This window comes from Tursiops truncatus, chromosome 2, assembly GCF_011762595.2.
Source record: "Tursiops truncatus isolate mTurTru1 chromosome 2, mTurTru1.mat.Y, whole genome shotgun sequence".
Taxonomy (NCBI): Eukaryota; Metazoa; Chordata; class Mammalia; order Artiodactyla; family Delphinidae; genus Tursiops; species Tursiops truncatus.
The window spans coordinates 160,127,322-160,145,551 of record NC_047035.1 but is presented as its reverse complement, the minus strand read 5'-3'; the positions used below and the strand labels follow the sequence as shown (position 1 = coordinate 160,145,551).

The 18,230-nt window shown below is 36.0% G+C and overlaps 1 protein-coding gene and 1 long non-coding RNA gene across 20 annotated transcripts in view; one reads left to right on the top strand and one right to left on the bottom strand.

The window, feature by feature from the left end:
- The window catches only part of LOC141278105 (uncharacterized), a 63,938-nt gene extending 55,428 nt beyond the window's left edge, over positions 1–8,510 (bottom strand). The window contains exons 1-2 of the long non-coding RNA XR_012330406.1: positions 8,150–8,510; positions 5,873–5,998 (exon numbers count right to left, since the gene is read on the bottom strand). This is a non-coding gene — a long non-coding RNA (uncharacterized lncRNA). The remainder of the gene's footprint in view (positions 1–5,872; positions 5,999–8,149) is intronic.
- The window catches only part of CCDC7 (coiled-coil domain containing 7), a 271,954-nt gene that overhangs the window by 178,326 nt on the left and 75,398 nt on the right, over positions 1–18,230 (top strand). For 17 of the 19 annotated variants that reach the window (XM_073801610.1, XM_073801617.1, XM_073801609.1 and 14 more), the window contains 3 exons: positions 5,483–5,593; positions 9,977–10,108; positions 13,682–13,783. In XM_073801610.1, coding sequence (XP_073657711.1) covers positions 5,483–5,593; positions 9,977–10,108; positions 13,682–13,783 — 345 coding nt within the window. The remainder of the gene's footprint in view (positions 1–5,482; positions 5,594–9,976; positions 10,109–13,681; positions 13,784–18,230) is intronic. The other 2 variants (XM_073801623.1, XM_073801615.1) reach the window with 1 other exon arrangement.

Below are 18,230 nucleotides of genomic sequence, written 5' to 3'. Positions count from 1 at the left end.
CCATGGCCCACTCACTCTATGACCATAAGTTCTTGGTGGGAAAGTCCATCAGTCTCCTCTTTGGGAAGCTTTTGTTGAGTAACCTGGATCCAGAGATCTCTTTGGGAAGGATCTAGCCCAAATGGTCTAAGAGGGGCAACAGGCTTACCATTTTTACATTGCTCTTTCTACTGGTTGGTCTTTGCCTTCTGGGCAGTAGCCACATTTTTTTAACTCAGTGATTTGTCAGTGAAGATCTGGACTGTTACAGAATGATCAATGTGGCCTTGTGTGGAGGTTTAATTGAGCTCAGTAACCAGAAGAAGTTAACGTGAACAAACCTGGAAATCTGAGTCTTGTTGACAGTCTCATCATCTATTGTTCTTACCCCACATTTGTACATCTAAGACACCACTAGGGTGGCTCACAAGGAAACTATATCCACTGGAAGTATAATTCAACCATGGAACCATGAGTTCCTTGCTGTTTAGTGGCAAGGAACTCATGGTGCATGGGGTCAAATCTCTCAGAGCCCAAATGATCTTGAGTGCTTGTCTCCTTTCATCCCAGTGCCATCTTCTTCTTTAGGCAAAGTAGCTGCTGTTTTGTACTCTGAAAGTGGGGGTCACATACCAGAGGTACCATTCTCTTAGTAAGTAAAACAAGATTACCTCCTCCATCTTGGAGGCAAACTACCCAAGTCTCTGAGAGCTTCAGATTGCTGGGGTGAAGTAATCCCAAAAGGCTCTTCATTATTTTACATTTTAGGCATAAGTCCCAACAAAAATTCACTTTGTTTTAGGCTGTCTTTTGGTGCCAGGGACATGTTTACAGTTAACAGTAGTATTGGGATGCAATTCAGGGTCTCTGACAAATTTTGTTCCCATCACTAGAGGAAGGAATTTTGTTCCCATCAGTAGCTAGAGAATTGCTTCCCTAGCTTTCCTATGAGTGTCTCTTTTGGATCTGTAATTTGACTCATGGAGTTGAGTCAAGTTTGGGCAAGGGGGTGGAAACTAAAGGGAAGGACCGCTGTTCCCCCTTATACCTGAAAAGCTTATGTAAAAAGTCACTAGCACTCCCCAAAGAAACCCCAGGGTCCACTAGTCCTTTTTGAGACACATGAGCATGGCTGATGAAGCACCCATGGAACTCTCAGGCTCTTGCATGTGATCCATTAGTATCACTTGAGAGTGTCTGATGGACCTCTGTATCACCTCTCAAAAGTGCCCCATGGGATCTTCAGAGTTTTGCTTTCCTAGAAAGGCACTGTGCTTTACAGGCATACCTCATTTTATTGCATTTTGCAGATACTGCATTTTTTACAAATTGAAGGATTGTGGCAACCTTGCATCAAGCAAGTCTATCGGTGCCATTTTTCCAAAAGCATTTGCTCACCTCATGTCTCTGTGTCACATTTTGGTAATTCTTACAATATTCAAACTTTTTTCATTATTATTATATTTGTTATGGTGATCTGTGATCAGTGAGCTTTGATGTTATTATTGTAGTTGTTTTGGGACACCACAAACCACACGCATATAGATGGTAAACTTAATTGATAAATGTTATGTGTGTTCTGACTGCTCTACCGGCTCTCTTCCTCTCCTCTAGCCTCCCTGTTTCCTCAGACAGAACAATATTGAAATTAGGCCAATTAATAACCCTACAATGGCCTCTGTATGTTCAACTGAAAGGAGGAGTTGCACGTTAGTTTAAATCAAAAGCTAGAAATGATTAAGCTAAGTGAGGAGGGCATGTCGAAAGCCGAGAAAGGCCAAAAGCTAGTCCTCTTGCTCCAAACTATAGCCAAGTTGTGAATGCAAAGGAAAATTTCTTGAAGGAAACTAAAAGTGCTACTCTAGTGAACACACAAATAATAGGAAAGCGAGACAGGCCTATTGCTGATACGGATAAAATTTCAGTGGTCTGGACAGAAGATGTGAAACCAGCCACAACATTTGCTTAAGCGAAAGCCTAATCCAGAGCAAGGCCCTAACTCTCTTCAATTCTATGAAGGCCAAGAGAGGTGAGGAAGCTGCAGAAGAAAAGTTTGAAGCTAGCAGAAGTTGTCTCATGATGTTTAAGGAAAGAAGCCATCTCCATAACACAAAAGTGCAAGGGGAATCAGCAAGTGCTTACGTAGAAGCTGCAGCAAGTTACCCAGGAGACCTAGCTAAGATAATTAATGAAGGTGGCTACACTAAACATCAGATTTTCAATGTAGATGAAACAGCCCCCTATTGGAAGAAGATGCCATCTAGGACTTTCAGAGTTAGAGAGGAGAAGTCAATGCCTGGCTTCAAAACTTCAAAGTACAGGCTGACTCTTGTTAGGGGCTAATGCAGCTGGTAACTTGAAGTTGAAGCCAATGCTCATTTATCATTCTGAAAATCCTAAGGCCCTTAAGAATTATGCTAAATCTACTCTGCCTGTGATCTGTAAATGGACAACAAAGTCCAGATAATAGCACATGTGTTTGCAAAATGGTTTACTACATATTTTAAGCCCACTGTTGAGACCTACTGCTCAGAAAATTTCAAAATATTACTGCTCACTGATAATGCACCTGGTCACCCAAGAACTCTTCTGGAGCTGTACAACAGGATTAATGTTTTCATGCCTGCTAACACAACATCCATCCTGCAGCCCATGGATGAAGGAGTAATTTCAATTTTCAAGTCTTATTATTTAAGAAATACATTTTGTAAAGCTATAGCTGCCATAGATAATGATTCCTCTGATGGATCTGGGCAAAGTAAATTGAAAACCTTCTGGAAAGGATTCACCACTCTAGATGCCATTAAGAACATTCATGATTCTTGGGAAGAGGTCAAAATGTCAACATTAAGGGAAGTTTGGAAGGAGTTGATTCCAGCCCTCATGGATGACTTTGAAGAATTCAAGACTTCAGTGGAGGAAGCAACTACAGATGTGGTGGAAATAGCAAGAAAACTAGAATTAGAAGTAGAGACTGAAGATGCAACTGAATTGCTAAAATCTCATGAGAAGATTTTAATGAATGAAGAGTTGCTTCTTATGGTTGAGCAAAGAAAGTGGTTTCTTGAGATGGAATCTACTCCTGGTGAAGATGATGTGAAGATTGCTGGAGTGACAACAAGGGATTTAGAATATTATATGCACTTAGTTGATAAAGCAGCAGCAAGTTTTGAGAGGATTGACTCTCATTTTGAAAGAAGTTCTGCATGCTGTGAAACAGCATTGCATGCTACAGAGAAATCATTCATGAAAAGAAGAGTCAACCAATGAGCCAAACTTCACTGTGGTCTTATTTTAAGAAATCGCCACAGCCACCCCAGCCTTCAGCAACCACCACCCTGATCAGCCACCAGCCATCAACATCGAGGCAAGACCCTTCAGTGGCAAAAAGATTAGGACTAGCTGAAGGCTCAGATGATGGCTAGCATTTTGTAGCAATAAAGTATTTTTAAAATAAGATACGTACATTGATTTTTATAGACATAATGCTATTGCACAATTAATAGACTACTGTATCGTGTAAACATAGCTTTTATATGTGCACTGGGAAACCAAAAAATTCATATGACTCGCTTTACTGAAATATTCACTTTGTTGCGGGGGTCTGGAACTGAACCCGTGACATCTCCAAGGTGTGCCTGTACTATCCATCCTGCTCACTGCACCAATTTGTCAGAGAAAGCACTGCCAGTTGTTGAGTTGGTCAATTATAACAAGCCAAACTGAAAATAACAATTAAACCTTTATTCGATTACTGTGATAGCATAAGTATGAGTCTAAACAGGAAAGGTCCCAGCTTTATTATTCCATTTTTCCCCACTGAAGTCCCCAGGTAAGAGATGTTTTATCAGAAATGGTTGGGGGATTGTCTCATTGCCAAAGGAGCCCTAAACTAAAGGCTCTTGCCATTTTATGGACCCAGGAGGTGGGGAATGCAGGAAGGCCTAGGAATGGAAAAGTAGCGAAAACTGAGTCAGATAGGAGAAAATCGTCTTCAAGCCTCCCCAGTGAGGTTGTCAAAGCAGAGTCACCTGAACAGAACAGTGCATCATTTGAGCCCTTAACTGGGGCTGTGTAAGACTGTGGTTGGCCTGGAGGGGCCTGAACCCATGAATATACTGGCTGTGCAGTCGGTCTAGTGTGGGTAGGAAGCTTTCTCCCATGGTAACTGCCAGGTAAGATGACACATAGGATTTTCACTTGGATCCACACTCCTTAGTTTTGACACACATGTACATATATTCATACATACATGTGCACGTGCACACATATATGCATATGTTATGTGCACATATATTTTAGAAATCATGAGGACTCCCAGACACCTTCAGTTCTAGTCCCTCAGGTCTCCTTCTTGCCTTCCTCCGTTTCATATGTGTATGTCCTTTCTTCCAGGGTGTTAATCCTGACTCTTAAAACATCAGCAGAGTTATGTATTTGCTTAACTCTACAATGCTTCAACCCTTGTTACAGAATTACTTAGCACATACCACTAAAAAAAAAGCCTACTAGGAAGATTTAGTGATTTGCTTTCTGTCTGTACCCCATACTCTTGCCCAAGTCTGAGGGTATGTTTCAAACACTATTTATGACTAATTTGAATCATTTTTTTAACCCTTCAGTAGGTTCATTTCATTATGTTTTTTCGTTTCTTCTTCTTATCCTTGTTGATTTAGTTTTATTTTTGGAATGTATGGAACATTGACCTACTTCCAGAAGTAAATATTATACCAAAGGTATACTTAAGAGCGTCATTTCTTCCCCAGTCCTTCCCATGCATTCCCCAGTCCTTTCTCCCACCCTGTCTCCTGGCAGGTAACCAACTACATGATTTTTTTGCTTATCTTTTCTGTGCTTCATCTTGTAAAGTTAGTATCTATTTCTCATTTCTTCCGATTACTGCTTTCTGAGCCAAAAGTTAGTATACTAGATAACCTTTAAAATATTTTTTCCACTTAACATTACCTCCTAGAAATTCCTCCATGTAGTTTATAAAAATCTTTTAAAAATTTTTACATAAATATGTAAAATAGTACATTATATACCATAGTTTATACTATACCATAATTTACACCTTGGTTTATATATATACACCATAATATACACCTTGATTTATTCAACCAATATCCTATTCTTGAACATTTAGGTGGTTTAAAATATTTTGCAATTACAAATAATACTGTAATGAATAACCTTGTACATATGTATTTTTATTGTTTCATCTACTATTGTGTATTTATGTAATGTATACGTACCCCAAAAGTAGAGATTAGTATGAAATATATTTGATTCCTCAAGATATCTATGAAATAACGAGACAGTTTCAGTAGCACCCATTAAAACTTTTCTTATTTTCATGTAAGACCTAACATTATGGCAGTTCATTGATAACTTTAAAAATGAGAGAAAATGCTACTGTACACTTGTTATAAATTTGAAATCTAGAGATTTCACAATGGATCTGTTTTCCCATTTAGTGGACTAAATGGATCTCTTTATGTAGGTCATATTGGAGTACTGGGTGAAAATCTTACGCTTGTAAATCAAGATTCAGTGTCAAAACCCCAAATGCAAGTAGAGAAACAAATACCTTACAGAAAGGAGATGAGTCAAAGTAAGTATAATAATTATGGGTAACTCTAAATTATTTTAAACTCATCAGAAGATCTTTTTTCTTTGGTTCATGAATATGTATTTAAGTGTATATTTTATAGAAGTAAAAATAAATGACCTAAACTGTGAATACCCTAAGTTAACTAGAGAACAAAATCAAAAGTGTTAATACCTTCAGATTGGAATTTCTAGTCATAAGATTATTTAACAGCCATAGGACGTGCACTCAGTATCCACCAAGGACCAATAACTGTCCAATAGTATCTCAAAGTGTGTGTACCTTTTAGATGATTCTGGGAGATTACAGGTTCCGGGAAGTTATGCCCAGTGGGCACTTCTGACCAGTATCAGGGCCATTCTGCCATAGGCGCCAATTGACAAACCGAGAAGTTTTTGAGATCTGTAACTAAAACAGCAAATAGGAATCAGAGAGGCTTAGGGGAAGGGCAGCCTGGGAGGCTTGCTAGAGACTCCCCATACCCGCACCAGTGTATTCTGTTAATCCGGCCCCACACAGGGCGAGGTCTTCTTGGTAACCTCATAGATAGGTACCATCAAGTTCCCTGCGTGGAAAATGCCAGTACCAGAAAAGTATGACCAATTACTGGATCTCTTTTTTATTTGGGGGAGTTGAGAGGATCAAATATTGGCAGTCATCTCCTCTGGAATAGGATGTTGTCACCCTTTCCAGATCATGCCTAGGAATTTCACTTGGATGATAGATCCTGGTACCTTGTGTTAATGGCTCAGTCATGTTGCCCCATGTGAGTCTGCAGAGTGACCAGTCCTTATTAGGTAATGACCTTGTCTGGGACCACCAGGAAGACATCTTCGGTTTTGTGGAAGGCTAGTGTTCCTTCCAGTAGCCAGACTTTTTCTAGGTCTTATTGTATCTGATGACAAATAGTAGGGGAATTTAGGTAGACTTGTGGAAGGACATTAGTCGTATATTGCACCCCATTCCACATAAAATTAAACTGATCCTGGATTATCCACGTGGACAGTGATGTCATTTGTTGTACACCAAGTTTCTTTATCTTGGTGGGCAGTAGCCTCTGTGACAGTTTCAAAGTCAGGTACTGCCAGTGCTTAGAGTTTTGCTACAGTGTTGAGCTGCCGATAATCCCTTGAGACTCCATGCTCCTAGGGCCATGTGCACAGGTGAGATAGGGCTATTGAGTGGAGAATTAGTCTCATGAAGAACTTTGTTGTTCTTAAACTCAGCAATGAAGGCATTGCTTTTTTCTTTTTCACTCTAGGCAGTTGCTACTATTTTTGAGAAACAACAGCACTAGGGGCTGCTAGTCAGGGAGGTTTGTGGTCTTCCATGTACCGCACTAAAATGGTGTTAACTGGAGCAGTTTTCTTCGGGGCTTGTGGGCAAATGTGAGCAGGTGTTCACTTAGACAATACATCTCTATTGGTAATACATTCAGTAGTGAATGCCATAAAAAGGTTTTATTTGGAGTTTGGAGTTGGCCACAGAGACCCATCCACAGTGGGTCTAGGTAAGGGTCCAACTGGTAGTGGCCTCAGACCCAAAATCAGAGACATTATTTGTTTTCCCCTCCTTCTGGTGATGGGGTTTGTGCGTCACAGTTGCCTCTGCACTAGTATCCAAAAGGCCCAGAAATATAATTCTTCCCTACCTCCCCATTGAACTCTGACCCTGGGATACAACCTCTGGTCCCTACTGGGGATATTGGGACCCAGTCTTTGTTGTTGAAAGTTGAGAGTTCGCAGTACAAGTTAGAAGGGCTCACCTATTCATCTCCATATTCACAGGGAGAAGCTGAGGGGATAACACTTTCATTAATCATAGCACTTGTTAACATGCAGACCCTAATGGTGCTACCTTTTGTGGCCCTTATAGCCTAATATCTGGTCATCGACCTCCTCTTTGAATAACCAGACTCAGAGGGCTTCTCTAGAAGCATCATCCAGGGGAGAGCACATGGTTACCGTTTTATATTGCTCTCTTTGTCAGTCAGTCTTTACTATTTGGGCAGAAGCTGTTTTCTCCGTGCCTGAAAATATGTCCGTTAGGTTCTGGATTTTGTTGCAGAACATTGTCACCTGACCTGATGAAGAAGTTAGATTTAGTTCGATAACCAGCAGGAGTAGCACAAATAAACCTAGAAATGTGAGCTGGTTAACAATCTTATCTACTGTTCTTACTCATTATTGTAGCATGATTAAAAGGGCTGCTCTAGACTCTGCATTGGTGGTCCAAACATGATTTTAGTGATAGGTTCAGGCGGAAAGCTGTCAGAGCATGAACAGTTCCCAGCTGAGGAAGGAGAGCGTCTTGGTATTTGCCTCTCATCTTCTCTCTTTCTTCCTCCTCCTTGAGCAAACTTTCTGCTGTCAGGGCAGACTTAAAAAGGGGTTTTAGAGTGACCACAACCCAAAGTATCATGGTCCCTCACGAAGTTTAAGATTACCTCCTTCATCATGCAAGTGAACAATCCAGGTCTCTAAGATCTCTTTATATCACTGGGCAAAGCAATCCCAAGGAGTTCTATATTTAATTAAATCATGAGTTTCAATAACTTACTATATTGTAGGCTGTCCATCGTTGTCTGGGACCTCATTAAAGCTGACAGCAGGGCTTCCCTGGTGGCGCAGTGGTTGAGAGTATGCCTGCAAATGCAGGGGACACAGGTTTGTGCCCCGGTCCGGGAAGATCCCACATGCCGTGGAGCGGCTGGGCCCATGAGCCATGGCCGCTGAGCCTGCGCATCCGGAGCCTGTGCTCTGCAACGGGAGAGGCCACAACAGTGAGAGGCCCACGTGTCGGAAAAAAAAAAAAAAAAGCTGACAGCAATGGTTGGGTGCAGCTTAGCTTGTACTTAGTACTATCATCAGAGGACAATAGCAGTAGCCAGGGAATTGCTTCCCTAGATTTCCCAGAGCCCCTCTGTTGGATCCCTAATTTGACCCACCAGGCATTTTGGCAGGGAGTCTGGGACTAAAGAGAAGGACCACTGTTACCCCTCTAACCCCAAAAGCTTGCATAAACAATCTGCTAGCCCTCTCCAGCAGTGCCCCAGGGCATTCTTGACATAGCACTTCCTGAGACTCATTGCTGTGGCTGGCAGAGTGCATTTTAGGACCCTCAGACTCCTGCAAATGACCAGCTGGTACTTCCCAAGAAGCCTTGTAGTCTTCTCAAGCATCTCCCCAAAATGCCCTGGGGGGTCTTCATGCTTTTTACTTTTCCAGAAAGGCATTGTGCTTAATTGGGCCACCCTGCTTGCCACCATTTGTCACTGAGAGAGAGCTACCAGTTGTGAAGGTGGTGTATAAAGACAACGAACCAAACTGAAAATAACAAGCCTTTATTCACTTACTGCAATAATATGCGTCTAAACATGAAAGGGCATGAGCTCCACCAGTGTTTCAACTAGTCTTTCATTTCCCCATGAAACGTCATCCAGCAAACATCTGATGTATTAGTACAGAGGGGAATATCTCACTCTGCGTACAGATGTTTATATACTATCTTATCTATTTAATTATCTACCATTGTAGCAGTACTTATACCAATACCATAGTTGTGGTATATATATCAGTTTATTCAATCAGTGTCCTGTGCTTGAACATGTAGATGGTTGTAAGTGTTTTGCAATTAATGAATGATCTTCTGCATAGGCATTTTCATTGCTTGGTCTATTATTATGTATTAAACTAAAGCATAAATAACCCATGAAACCTGAAGACCAATATGAAATGTATTTGTTGCTTAGGAATATTTATGAAATAATGAGACAGCTTCAGCATCATCCAGTTTTATGACAGATCTAGCATTATAATTATTGACTTATGACTTTATAAAAATGAGACAAAATGCTACTGTACACTTGTTATAAATTTGAAATCTAGAGATTGCACATTTAGTGGACTAAATGCACCTCTTTATATGGGTTATTATGGAGTACCAGATAAAAATCCTGTGCTTGTGAAACAAGTTTCAGTTTCAAAACCCCAATTGCAAGTAAAGAAACAAATAACTTCCAGAGAGGAGAGACGCAATAGTAAGTATAATAAAAGGAGACTTTAAATCATTTTAAATTAAACTCATCAGAAGATTTTTTTTCCTTTGGTTCATGAATATGTATTTGAGCATATATTTCATAGAAGTAAAACTAAATGACCTAAAGTGTGAATACCCTAAGATAATTAGAGAACAAAAGCAAAAGTAATGATACCTTTTGGTTGGTATTTGTGCAGTCAATAATTACTAAGTAACAAGACTGACTACTTCCACACACAGTCATGAAAACTATTCACATGATTTTTCTCAATTCACCTTTATGGAAAGAAAATTTGATTATTTGGCATATCCAGAAGTTCCATTATACATGTATCATTTTCTACTTAGCATTTCCTCTTCAAAACGAGAAAAACGATACGATAACACTTGAAAATCTACCTCCTGAGAAGAAAGGTTTTTTTTCAAGAAACCAATCTCAAACTAAGAACCTTAGAGCTATCAGACAGGAGAATCTTGATAGTAAGTAATTAAACATAAATCTTATAAATTGTTTTTAATTAAATTCAGAACACTTTTTTGTTCATGAATATATCTTCAACCATTTGCTTCTTTAGTAATTATTCCCATCATACTTTAGATCTTTATTGATGATTTATCTGTTTCTTTTATAATCACTGAATTAGATATGTTAAATCTTACACTTTGTGGATTTTTCTATTTAGTCATGGCAAGCTTTGGTTTATATCTTATGATACTCTATTATTTATGTGCATATAAATTTTAAATTGATAACATTCTTGGGGGACAGAACATTTTGTCCTAATGAAGAGACCCACTTCATCATTTTTATAGTTTTTATTTGTTTATTTTCCTTTAAAACTACCTTATCTGCTATCAGGGTAGCTCCATAAATTTTCTTCTGGTTGGTATTTGTGTGATACATTTTTTTTTATCGTGTTACTTTAATTTTCCTGTGTCTTTATGATTTTGCTCTATCTTTTGTAAGAAACTTATAATTGTCTATATTTTAGAATTCAGCCTGATCTTTTAATTACCTCTCATAATCATATATAAACCAATTATTGATATTTTTAAGTGTAATTCCACCATTTTGTATTCCACCATTTTTTGTATCTGATGTTTCTTGCACTCTATTTTTTATCATTATATATATTTTTCATTAGCCATATTTAATACCAAAAATTTAAACTTTATTCAAAAATATGAATACTGTAAAACAAAATAATAATTTAAAACCTAAGTATAATAATGTTTATAATAACAATATTTCTAAATTAAATACATTTAATGCTTCTGTATATCTAAAAAGTAACGACTGCTTATATATACATGTGTGAAAAGTGTTGTGTTCACATGATGTTTACACTTCAAATAGTGATTTGTATATATCATTAAAAGATGAGATAAGATATTGTTGGGTAACTAACATATATTGTAAATATAGAGGTTCCACCACAGATCTGGTTCTCTATTTAGTGCTTTTATGAGCCTTTCTTCCTGAAGCTCAGAAAATGGAAGAGGTACCAGATGAAAGTCTTTTGCCTGACATTTGGAACTGCTAGAAAGAAAAGACTCAACTTGTAAATACTGAATTATGAGTATTATAAAATTATTTTACATTTTAATTGTTTTAAGCAGAATTATATTCATGAATGTGTGAGCTTACAGACATCTAAGTCAAATTTTTACTGTGTTATTTAAATTCCTATTTCTTGATTTTCTTGCATTTTGTTTGTCTGTCGATTATGGAGTGAATGTATTCTCCCACTATGATTGTGGATTTATCTATCTCTTCTTGTAGTATTGTCCTTTTTCCTTATACTGTCTATGTTGTTAGGTGCATACAAAAAAAAATATTTGATAGTCCTTATGGACTCAACATTTTCTTTTTATAAAAGGTACCATCTTAGCCTGTCTCCAGTAAGGTCGTTTGACTAAAATCCTATTTTGTATGACATTGACATAACTCCTGCAGATTTATTTTGGTTAGTATTTTCAGGCATATCTTTTTTCACTTCCTTACTTTACAATTTTCTATGTTCTTATAATTCAGTGACCTCTCATAAATAAATTATAGTTAAATTGCTTATAAATCCAGTGTGACTGTCTTTGTCTCTCACTACAACATGTAATCCACTTATAATTACTGTACTTACTAATATATTTAGATTTAAATATTTCCTTTTTTGGGTGCTTTCTATTTCTCCTACCTGATCCAGGTTTCTTTCTATTTTCTTTCCTTATTTTTGAATTATTACTTTCTAATTAGTTTAACATTTAAATCAATCATATACGTTGTTAAAAATGTTTTAATATTTTAAAAATATTAATACCCTTAGTACAGTAAAATCTAATTACAACTTTCTTTTTTTTAAAATAAATTTATTTGTTTTATTTATTTATTTTTGGCTGCGTTGGGTCTTTGTTGCTGCACACAGGCTTTCTCCAGTTGCGGTGAGCAGGGGCTACTCTTTGTTGCGGTGCACAGGCTTCTCTTTGCGGTGGCTTCTCTTGTTGTGGAGCACGGGCTCTAGGTGTGCAGGCTTCAGTAGTTGTGGCACGTGGGCTCAGTAGTTGTGGCTCGCAGGCTCTAGAGCACAGGCTCAGTAGTTGTGGTGCACGGGCTTAGCTGCTCTGCAGCATGTGGGATCTTCCCAGACCAGGAGTCGAACTCATGACCCCTGCATTGGCAGGCGGATTCTTAACCACTGCACCACCAGGGAAGTCCCTAATTACAACTTTCTAGGTGTATGTATTCAGTAACAAGAGTCTTCCACATACTTTGAGGAGAGCACTCTGATGATTTTTATGCTTAATTTCATAGTCCATTTTGAAAATGCACCAGAAGATTGGAGGTGGGGTGGGCAAGGGGAGGACAGTTTGATCATTTGTTTAAATTGTGTGTATTTGCTTAAGTTGTTGTAAAGCTGAATGGAAACTAAGTTGTTCTTGGTATACATTAATAATCCAGAGCTTTTACAATCCAGCTGTTTTACTTTTTATTGGATTAAGAGCCTCTATACTTGTAGCTGAGAAAATGGATATCAGATGAAATCTTTCATGTAAAGAAAAAGTTTAAACCTTATAAAACTCATCTCAAATTAAGACACTTGGAACTGCCAGAAAAGTGAGGATTTGTAGTAAGAATATCATATAATGATTTTTAATTAAATTTCTCTGGTTGTTTAATATTTATTCAATTGACCATAGAAATACATGCTATATAGTGTATCATATATACATATAGGTACACATATACATAGCATATACAACGTGTTTGTGTATGTATTCTCCATTAGGTGAAGTTAATTATGTTTCTAAAGCTTTATTATAAATAAAAATATACAGACACATAATCTGTATTACATATAGATTATATATTACATACAGATATATATATAATAAATATACACATTTTAAATTGTTATCTATTCTTAGTGAACTGAAATTTCTGTCTTTATGATGGACATTTTGTAGTAATTTTTTTGTGCCTTTAGTCTGTTTTGTCTGATGTTGGCGTGGTATCTTTCTTTATGTAACTACTTGCATAGAATAATTTTTTCGTCACTTTATTTTTAACCTTTTTCTATTATTATGACTTAGCTGTATATAATTGGTTATTTTTTAATCCAATGTAACACTCTTTGTGCTTTAAATGGAGCATTGAATACATTTGTATTTACTGGAAGCATGGATATTTTGGAGGTAAGTATACCATTGCCTGTATTTTCTGTCTTTCTTACCTGATCTGCTTTTGAATCTTCTAAATTTATTTTGAATGTATTATTTATCATTTCTTTTTTTTCTCACTCATATATCTGTTATGAAAATATTGCACTTAATCCTAAAATGTGAATACCTTATAAAACTATTCTTTTTGAACAGTACTCCCATTGTCTCTACACTTCTCATACTCACTCTGTAATTCACTCTCAATAATGTGGTATTTGACTTTATTGTTTCAAACCATGAGAAGAAATATTCCTGGATAATTGACATGTGTTTGAATTACAGAGGATTTTCAATAAATCCAGTTCTCTATTTAATGGATTAAAAGCATCTTTCTCGTAGCTCAGAAAGCAGAAGACGTATTACCCAAGGATGAAGTTGAATTGTCAAAAAGCCAATCTCAAACTAAGAAACTTAGAGCTGTCACAATGAAAGCACTAAATAGTAAGTATGATAAATTTCAATATTATTGATTTATTTTTAATTAAAGTAAGTGGAAAAAAACCCTCTCTCTTAGGTTTATGAATGTTTACTCATATCTTTTGTATAAATCTATTAGATCAAATATATTTACTGTGTTAGTCAATTCTTTTTCAATTCCATTGAAGTTTTGTTTATTCTGTGTTACTAAGAGATGTATGTTAAATTTTCCCACTGTGATTACGGACTTCTTTGTGTTTACGGGTGGTTTAGCCAGATTGGTTTATATATTTGGAAATGATGTTATTAAATGTGTACAAATTTATACTTGTTATATCTTCCTGGTAAACATGAGCTATAAAAGTACACTGTTTATCTCTGTAAAAGTACACTGTTTATCTCTAAAAATACATTTTTTTTGCCTAATGTTTATTTTGTTTGATAATAATATAGCCATGTTTGCTTTCTTATGATAAGTATTTACACAGTCTTCTGTAAACAATTCAGACAGAAGTTTGTGGTGTTTTGCATGGTCTCAGTAATTTTTTCATAATGATCCTAAACCACAACAGAAGCCCAACAGTTTCTTTATTAATTAGTTGTGTACAAACAACTTAGTACCTGTTGGTTACTGCATAACTTTTGTGGGAACATAAATTTTCAACACTGTTAGATAAGTACCTAAGAGCACAATTGCTGGATCATATGGTAAAACTATAATTTAACTTTGTAAGAAACTGCCAAACCGTCCTCAAAGTGGCTGTAGTGTTTCGCATTCCTACCAGCTACGAATCAGGTTTCCCATTGCTCCACATTCCTGACATCATTTGTTGTTTTCAGTGTTTGAATTTTAGCTATAGGTATGTAGTGATATCTCACTGTTGTTTTAATTTACAATTGCTTAATGATGTATATGCTGAACATCTTTTCATATGCTTATTTGCCATCTAAATGACTTCTTTGGTAGGTTATTTGTTCACATCTTTGCCCACGTTGTAATTGTGTTATTTGTTTTCTAATTGTCAAGGTTTAAGAGTTCTTTGCATGTTTTGGATAACAGATCTTAAATATCTGTTCTGTAAATATTTTCTCCCAGCCTGTGGCTTGTATTATCACTCTCTTAACAGTGTCTTTCACAGAGCAGAAGTTGTGTGTGTATTTTTCTTAATGAAACCCAGCTTATCAATTTTTTTTTTGGATTGTGCTTCTGGTGTTCTATCTGAAAAATCAACACCAAACGTAAGATCACCTAGATGTTCATCTGTGTTACCATCTAGGAGAATTATAGGTTTGCATTTTACATTTAGGTCTATGAGCCATTCTGTGTTAATTCTTGGTAAGGTGTCAGGTCTAGATTCACTTTTTTTTTGCATTTGGCTGTCCAGTTGTATAAGTACTATTTGTTGAAAAGACTGTCGTTTCTCCATTGAATAGCTTTTGCTTTTTTGACAGAGATCATTGACTGTATTTTTATAGGTCTATATCTCTTTGTTCTGTTACAATTGACTTACTTATCTATTCTTTCACTAATTGTCTTGATTTCTGTAGGAAGCCTTGAAGTTGGGTAGCATCAGTTCTCTGACCTTGTTTTTCTTCAATATTGTATTGGCTAATGTAGGTATTTTGCTTTTCTATATAAACTTTAGAACCAGTTTGTCAATATCCACAAAATAGCTTACTGGAATTTTGCTTGGGATTGCATTGAATCAAGTTGGGAAAAGCTAACAGCTTAACAATATTGAGCCTTCCTATCCATGAACATGGAAAATCTCTACATTAAATCTTTGATGACGCTTGTGTCTGAAGAGTTATACTTAAGTATTTCATTTTTGGTGCTAATATAAATGGTATTGTGTTCAATTTCAAATTTCACTTGTTCACTGCTGACATACAGGAAATCAATTGACTTGTGTATATTAACCTGTATCTGGAAACCTTGCTATAGCCAGCTTATAATTCCAGGAGTTTTGTTGCTGTTGTTGTTCAACAAGAATAGTTTTGTTTATTTTTCTCAATTTATATACTTTTTCTTTCTTTTTCTTGACTTATTACATTAGCTGTGAGTTCCAGTATGATGTTGGATAGGAGTGGTGAAAAGAAACATCCTTGATGTATTCCTAATCTGAGGATGACAGCATTTAGTTTCTTACCATTAAGTGTGATGTTATCTGTTGGTTTCTTTGTAGATGTCCTTTATCAAATTGAGGAAGTTCACACTATTCTTGGTTTGCTGACAGTTGTATCATGAATGGATTTTGGATTTTTTTGAATAATTTTTCTGCATTTCTGATTGATCAAATGATTTTTTTCTTTAGTCTGTTGAGTTACGTTAATTGATTTCCAAATATTGAGTCAGAATTGCATACCTGGAATAAATCCTCCTTGGTCATCATATATAACTATTTTTATACATTGTTTCACTCAATTTGTTAATATTTTGTGGAGGATTTTTGCATCTTATTTGTGAGAGATATTTCTTTGCCTAGTTTTGGCATTAGATTAATATAGTTTAAATCTATTGTGATCTGAGAGTATACTTCATACGATTTCTATTCTTTTAAATTTGTTAAGGTATGGATTTTCAGCCTGTTGTATCTGTCTGTTACTGATAAGATGGTATTGCAAGCTGCAAGTATAAAAGTAGATTTGTCTGTTTCTCCTTGCAGTTCTGTTTTTGCCTCATGTGTTGATATTTTGTTGCTCTGTTGTTAGGTGCATACTCATTAAAGACTGTTATGTTTTCTTAGCTATTGACCCCTTTATTATTATGTAGTGCTCTCTTTACCCCTGGTAATTTCCTTGCTCTGAAGTCTGCTTTGTCTCAGATTAATATAGCTTCTCTGGCTTTACTTTGATTAGTATTAGCATGATACACTTTTCTCCATCCCTTTATTTTCAGTCTACTTTATCTTTATATTTAAAATGAGTTTCTTGTTGACAGCTTATAGTTGGGTCAGTTTATTTAATCACTCTGACAGTCTCTGTCTTTTAATTAATAGACCATTCACATTTAAAGTGATTATTGGTATTTCATTTAATATTAATCATATTTGTAACTATTTTCTCTTCAGTGCCCTAGTACTTTATTTTTCACCTTCCACTCTTTTCCTACCTTCTCTGCTTTAACTACATGTTTAATATGATTCCATATTCTTTTCTTTCTTAGCATATCAATTATATTTCTTTAAAAAAATTTTTAGTGATTGTCTTAAAATTTGCAGTATACATTTACCACTAATCTAAGCGTACTTTCAAATAACGCTATGCCACTTCATGGGTGGTGCAGGCATCTGATAACAGTGTAATCCCAATTCCTTCCTCCTGTCACTTATAGAATTGTTGTCATTCATTTCATTTACTTATAAGCTATAATCACTGAATACATTGTTTCTATTATTATTATGAATAAACTGTTATCTGTTATATCAACTAAGAGTAAGAAAAGTTTATTTTACCTTCATTTATTTCTTCTCTAATGCCATTCTCTTTATATAGATCTAGGTTTCTGATCTGTATCCTATTCCTTCTCTCTGAAGAACTTCTTTTAACATTTTCTTTCACTGCAGGCCTACTGGCAACAAATTTTTTTTTTTTTAATCTGAGGAAATCATTATATCTCTTTCAGTTTTGAAGGATAGTTTTTCTGGATACAAAATTCTAGGTTGGTTTATTTTTTTCTTTCAACACTTTAAATATTTCTCTCCATTCTCTTCTTGCTAGCTTAGTTTGATGAAAAGTATAAGATATTTTTATCCTTGTCCCTCTATAGATAAAGTATATTTGTGTTTTGTTTTTGTTTTTCTCTGGAGTCTTTCAAGATTTTCTCTTTGTCTTTGATTTTCTGCAATTTGAATATGATACGAACAGGTGTAGCTTTTTTTTGGTATTTATCCTTTTTGGTGTTCTGTGAGTTCCTATGATCATTGATTTGATGTCTGTTATTATTTTTGGAAAACTCTCAGCCATTATTTAAATATTTATTCTGTTTCATTGTTCTCCTTCTGATGTCCTCATTATGTGTATATTACACCTCTTATTATTGTCCAAAAGATCTCTGATATTTTGTTCCTTTTTTTCCATTTATTTTCTCTTTTCAATTCGGGAAGTTCCTAATGTCATATCTTCAAGCTCACTGAGTCTTTCCTTGACTGTATGCAATATACTGATGAGCACATCAAAGAAATTCTACATTTTTGTTGCAGTGTTTTTGATTTCTAATATTTCCTTTTGATTTTTTCTTAGAGATTCCAGATTTCTGCTTAAATAACTCTTCTGTTCTTGCATACTGTCTCTTTTTCCATGAGAGCTGTTAGCACATTAGCCATAATTACTTCACATACACAGTATGATAAATCTAAGATCTCTGTCGTGTGAGTCTGGTGCTCATACTCTTTAGACTAGGTTTTTACTTTTAGCGTGTCTTGCATTTTTGTTGTTTTTGTTGTTGAAATCCAGACATGATGTATTGTGT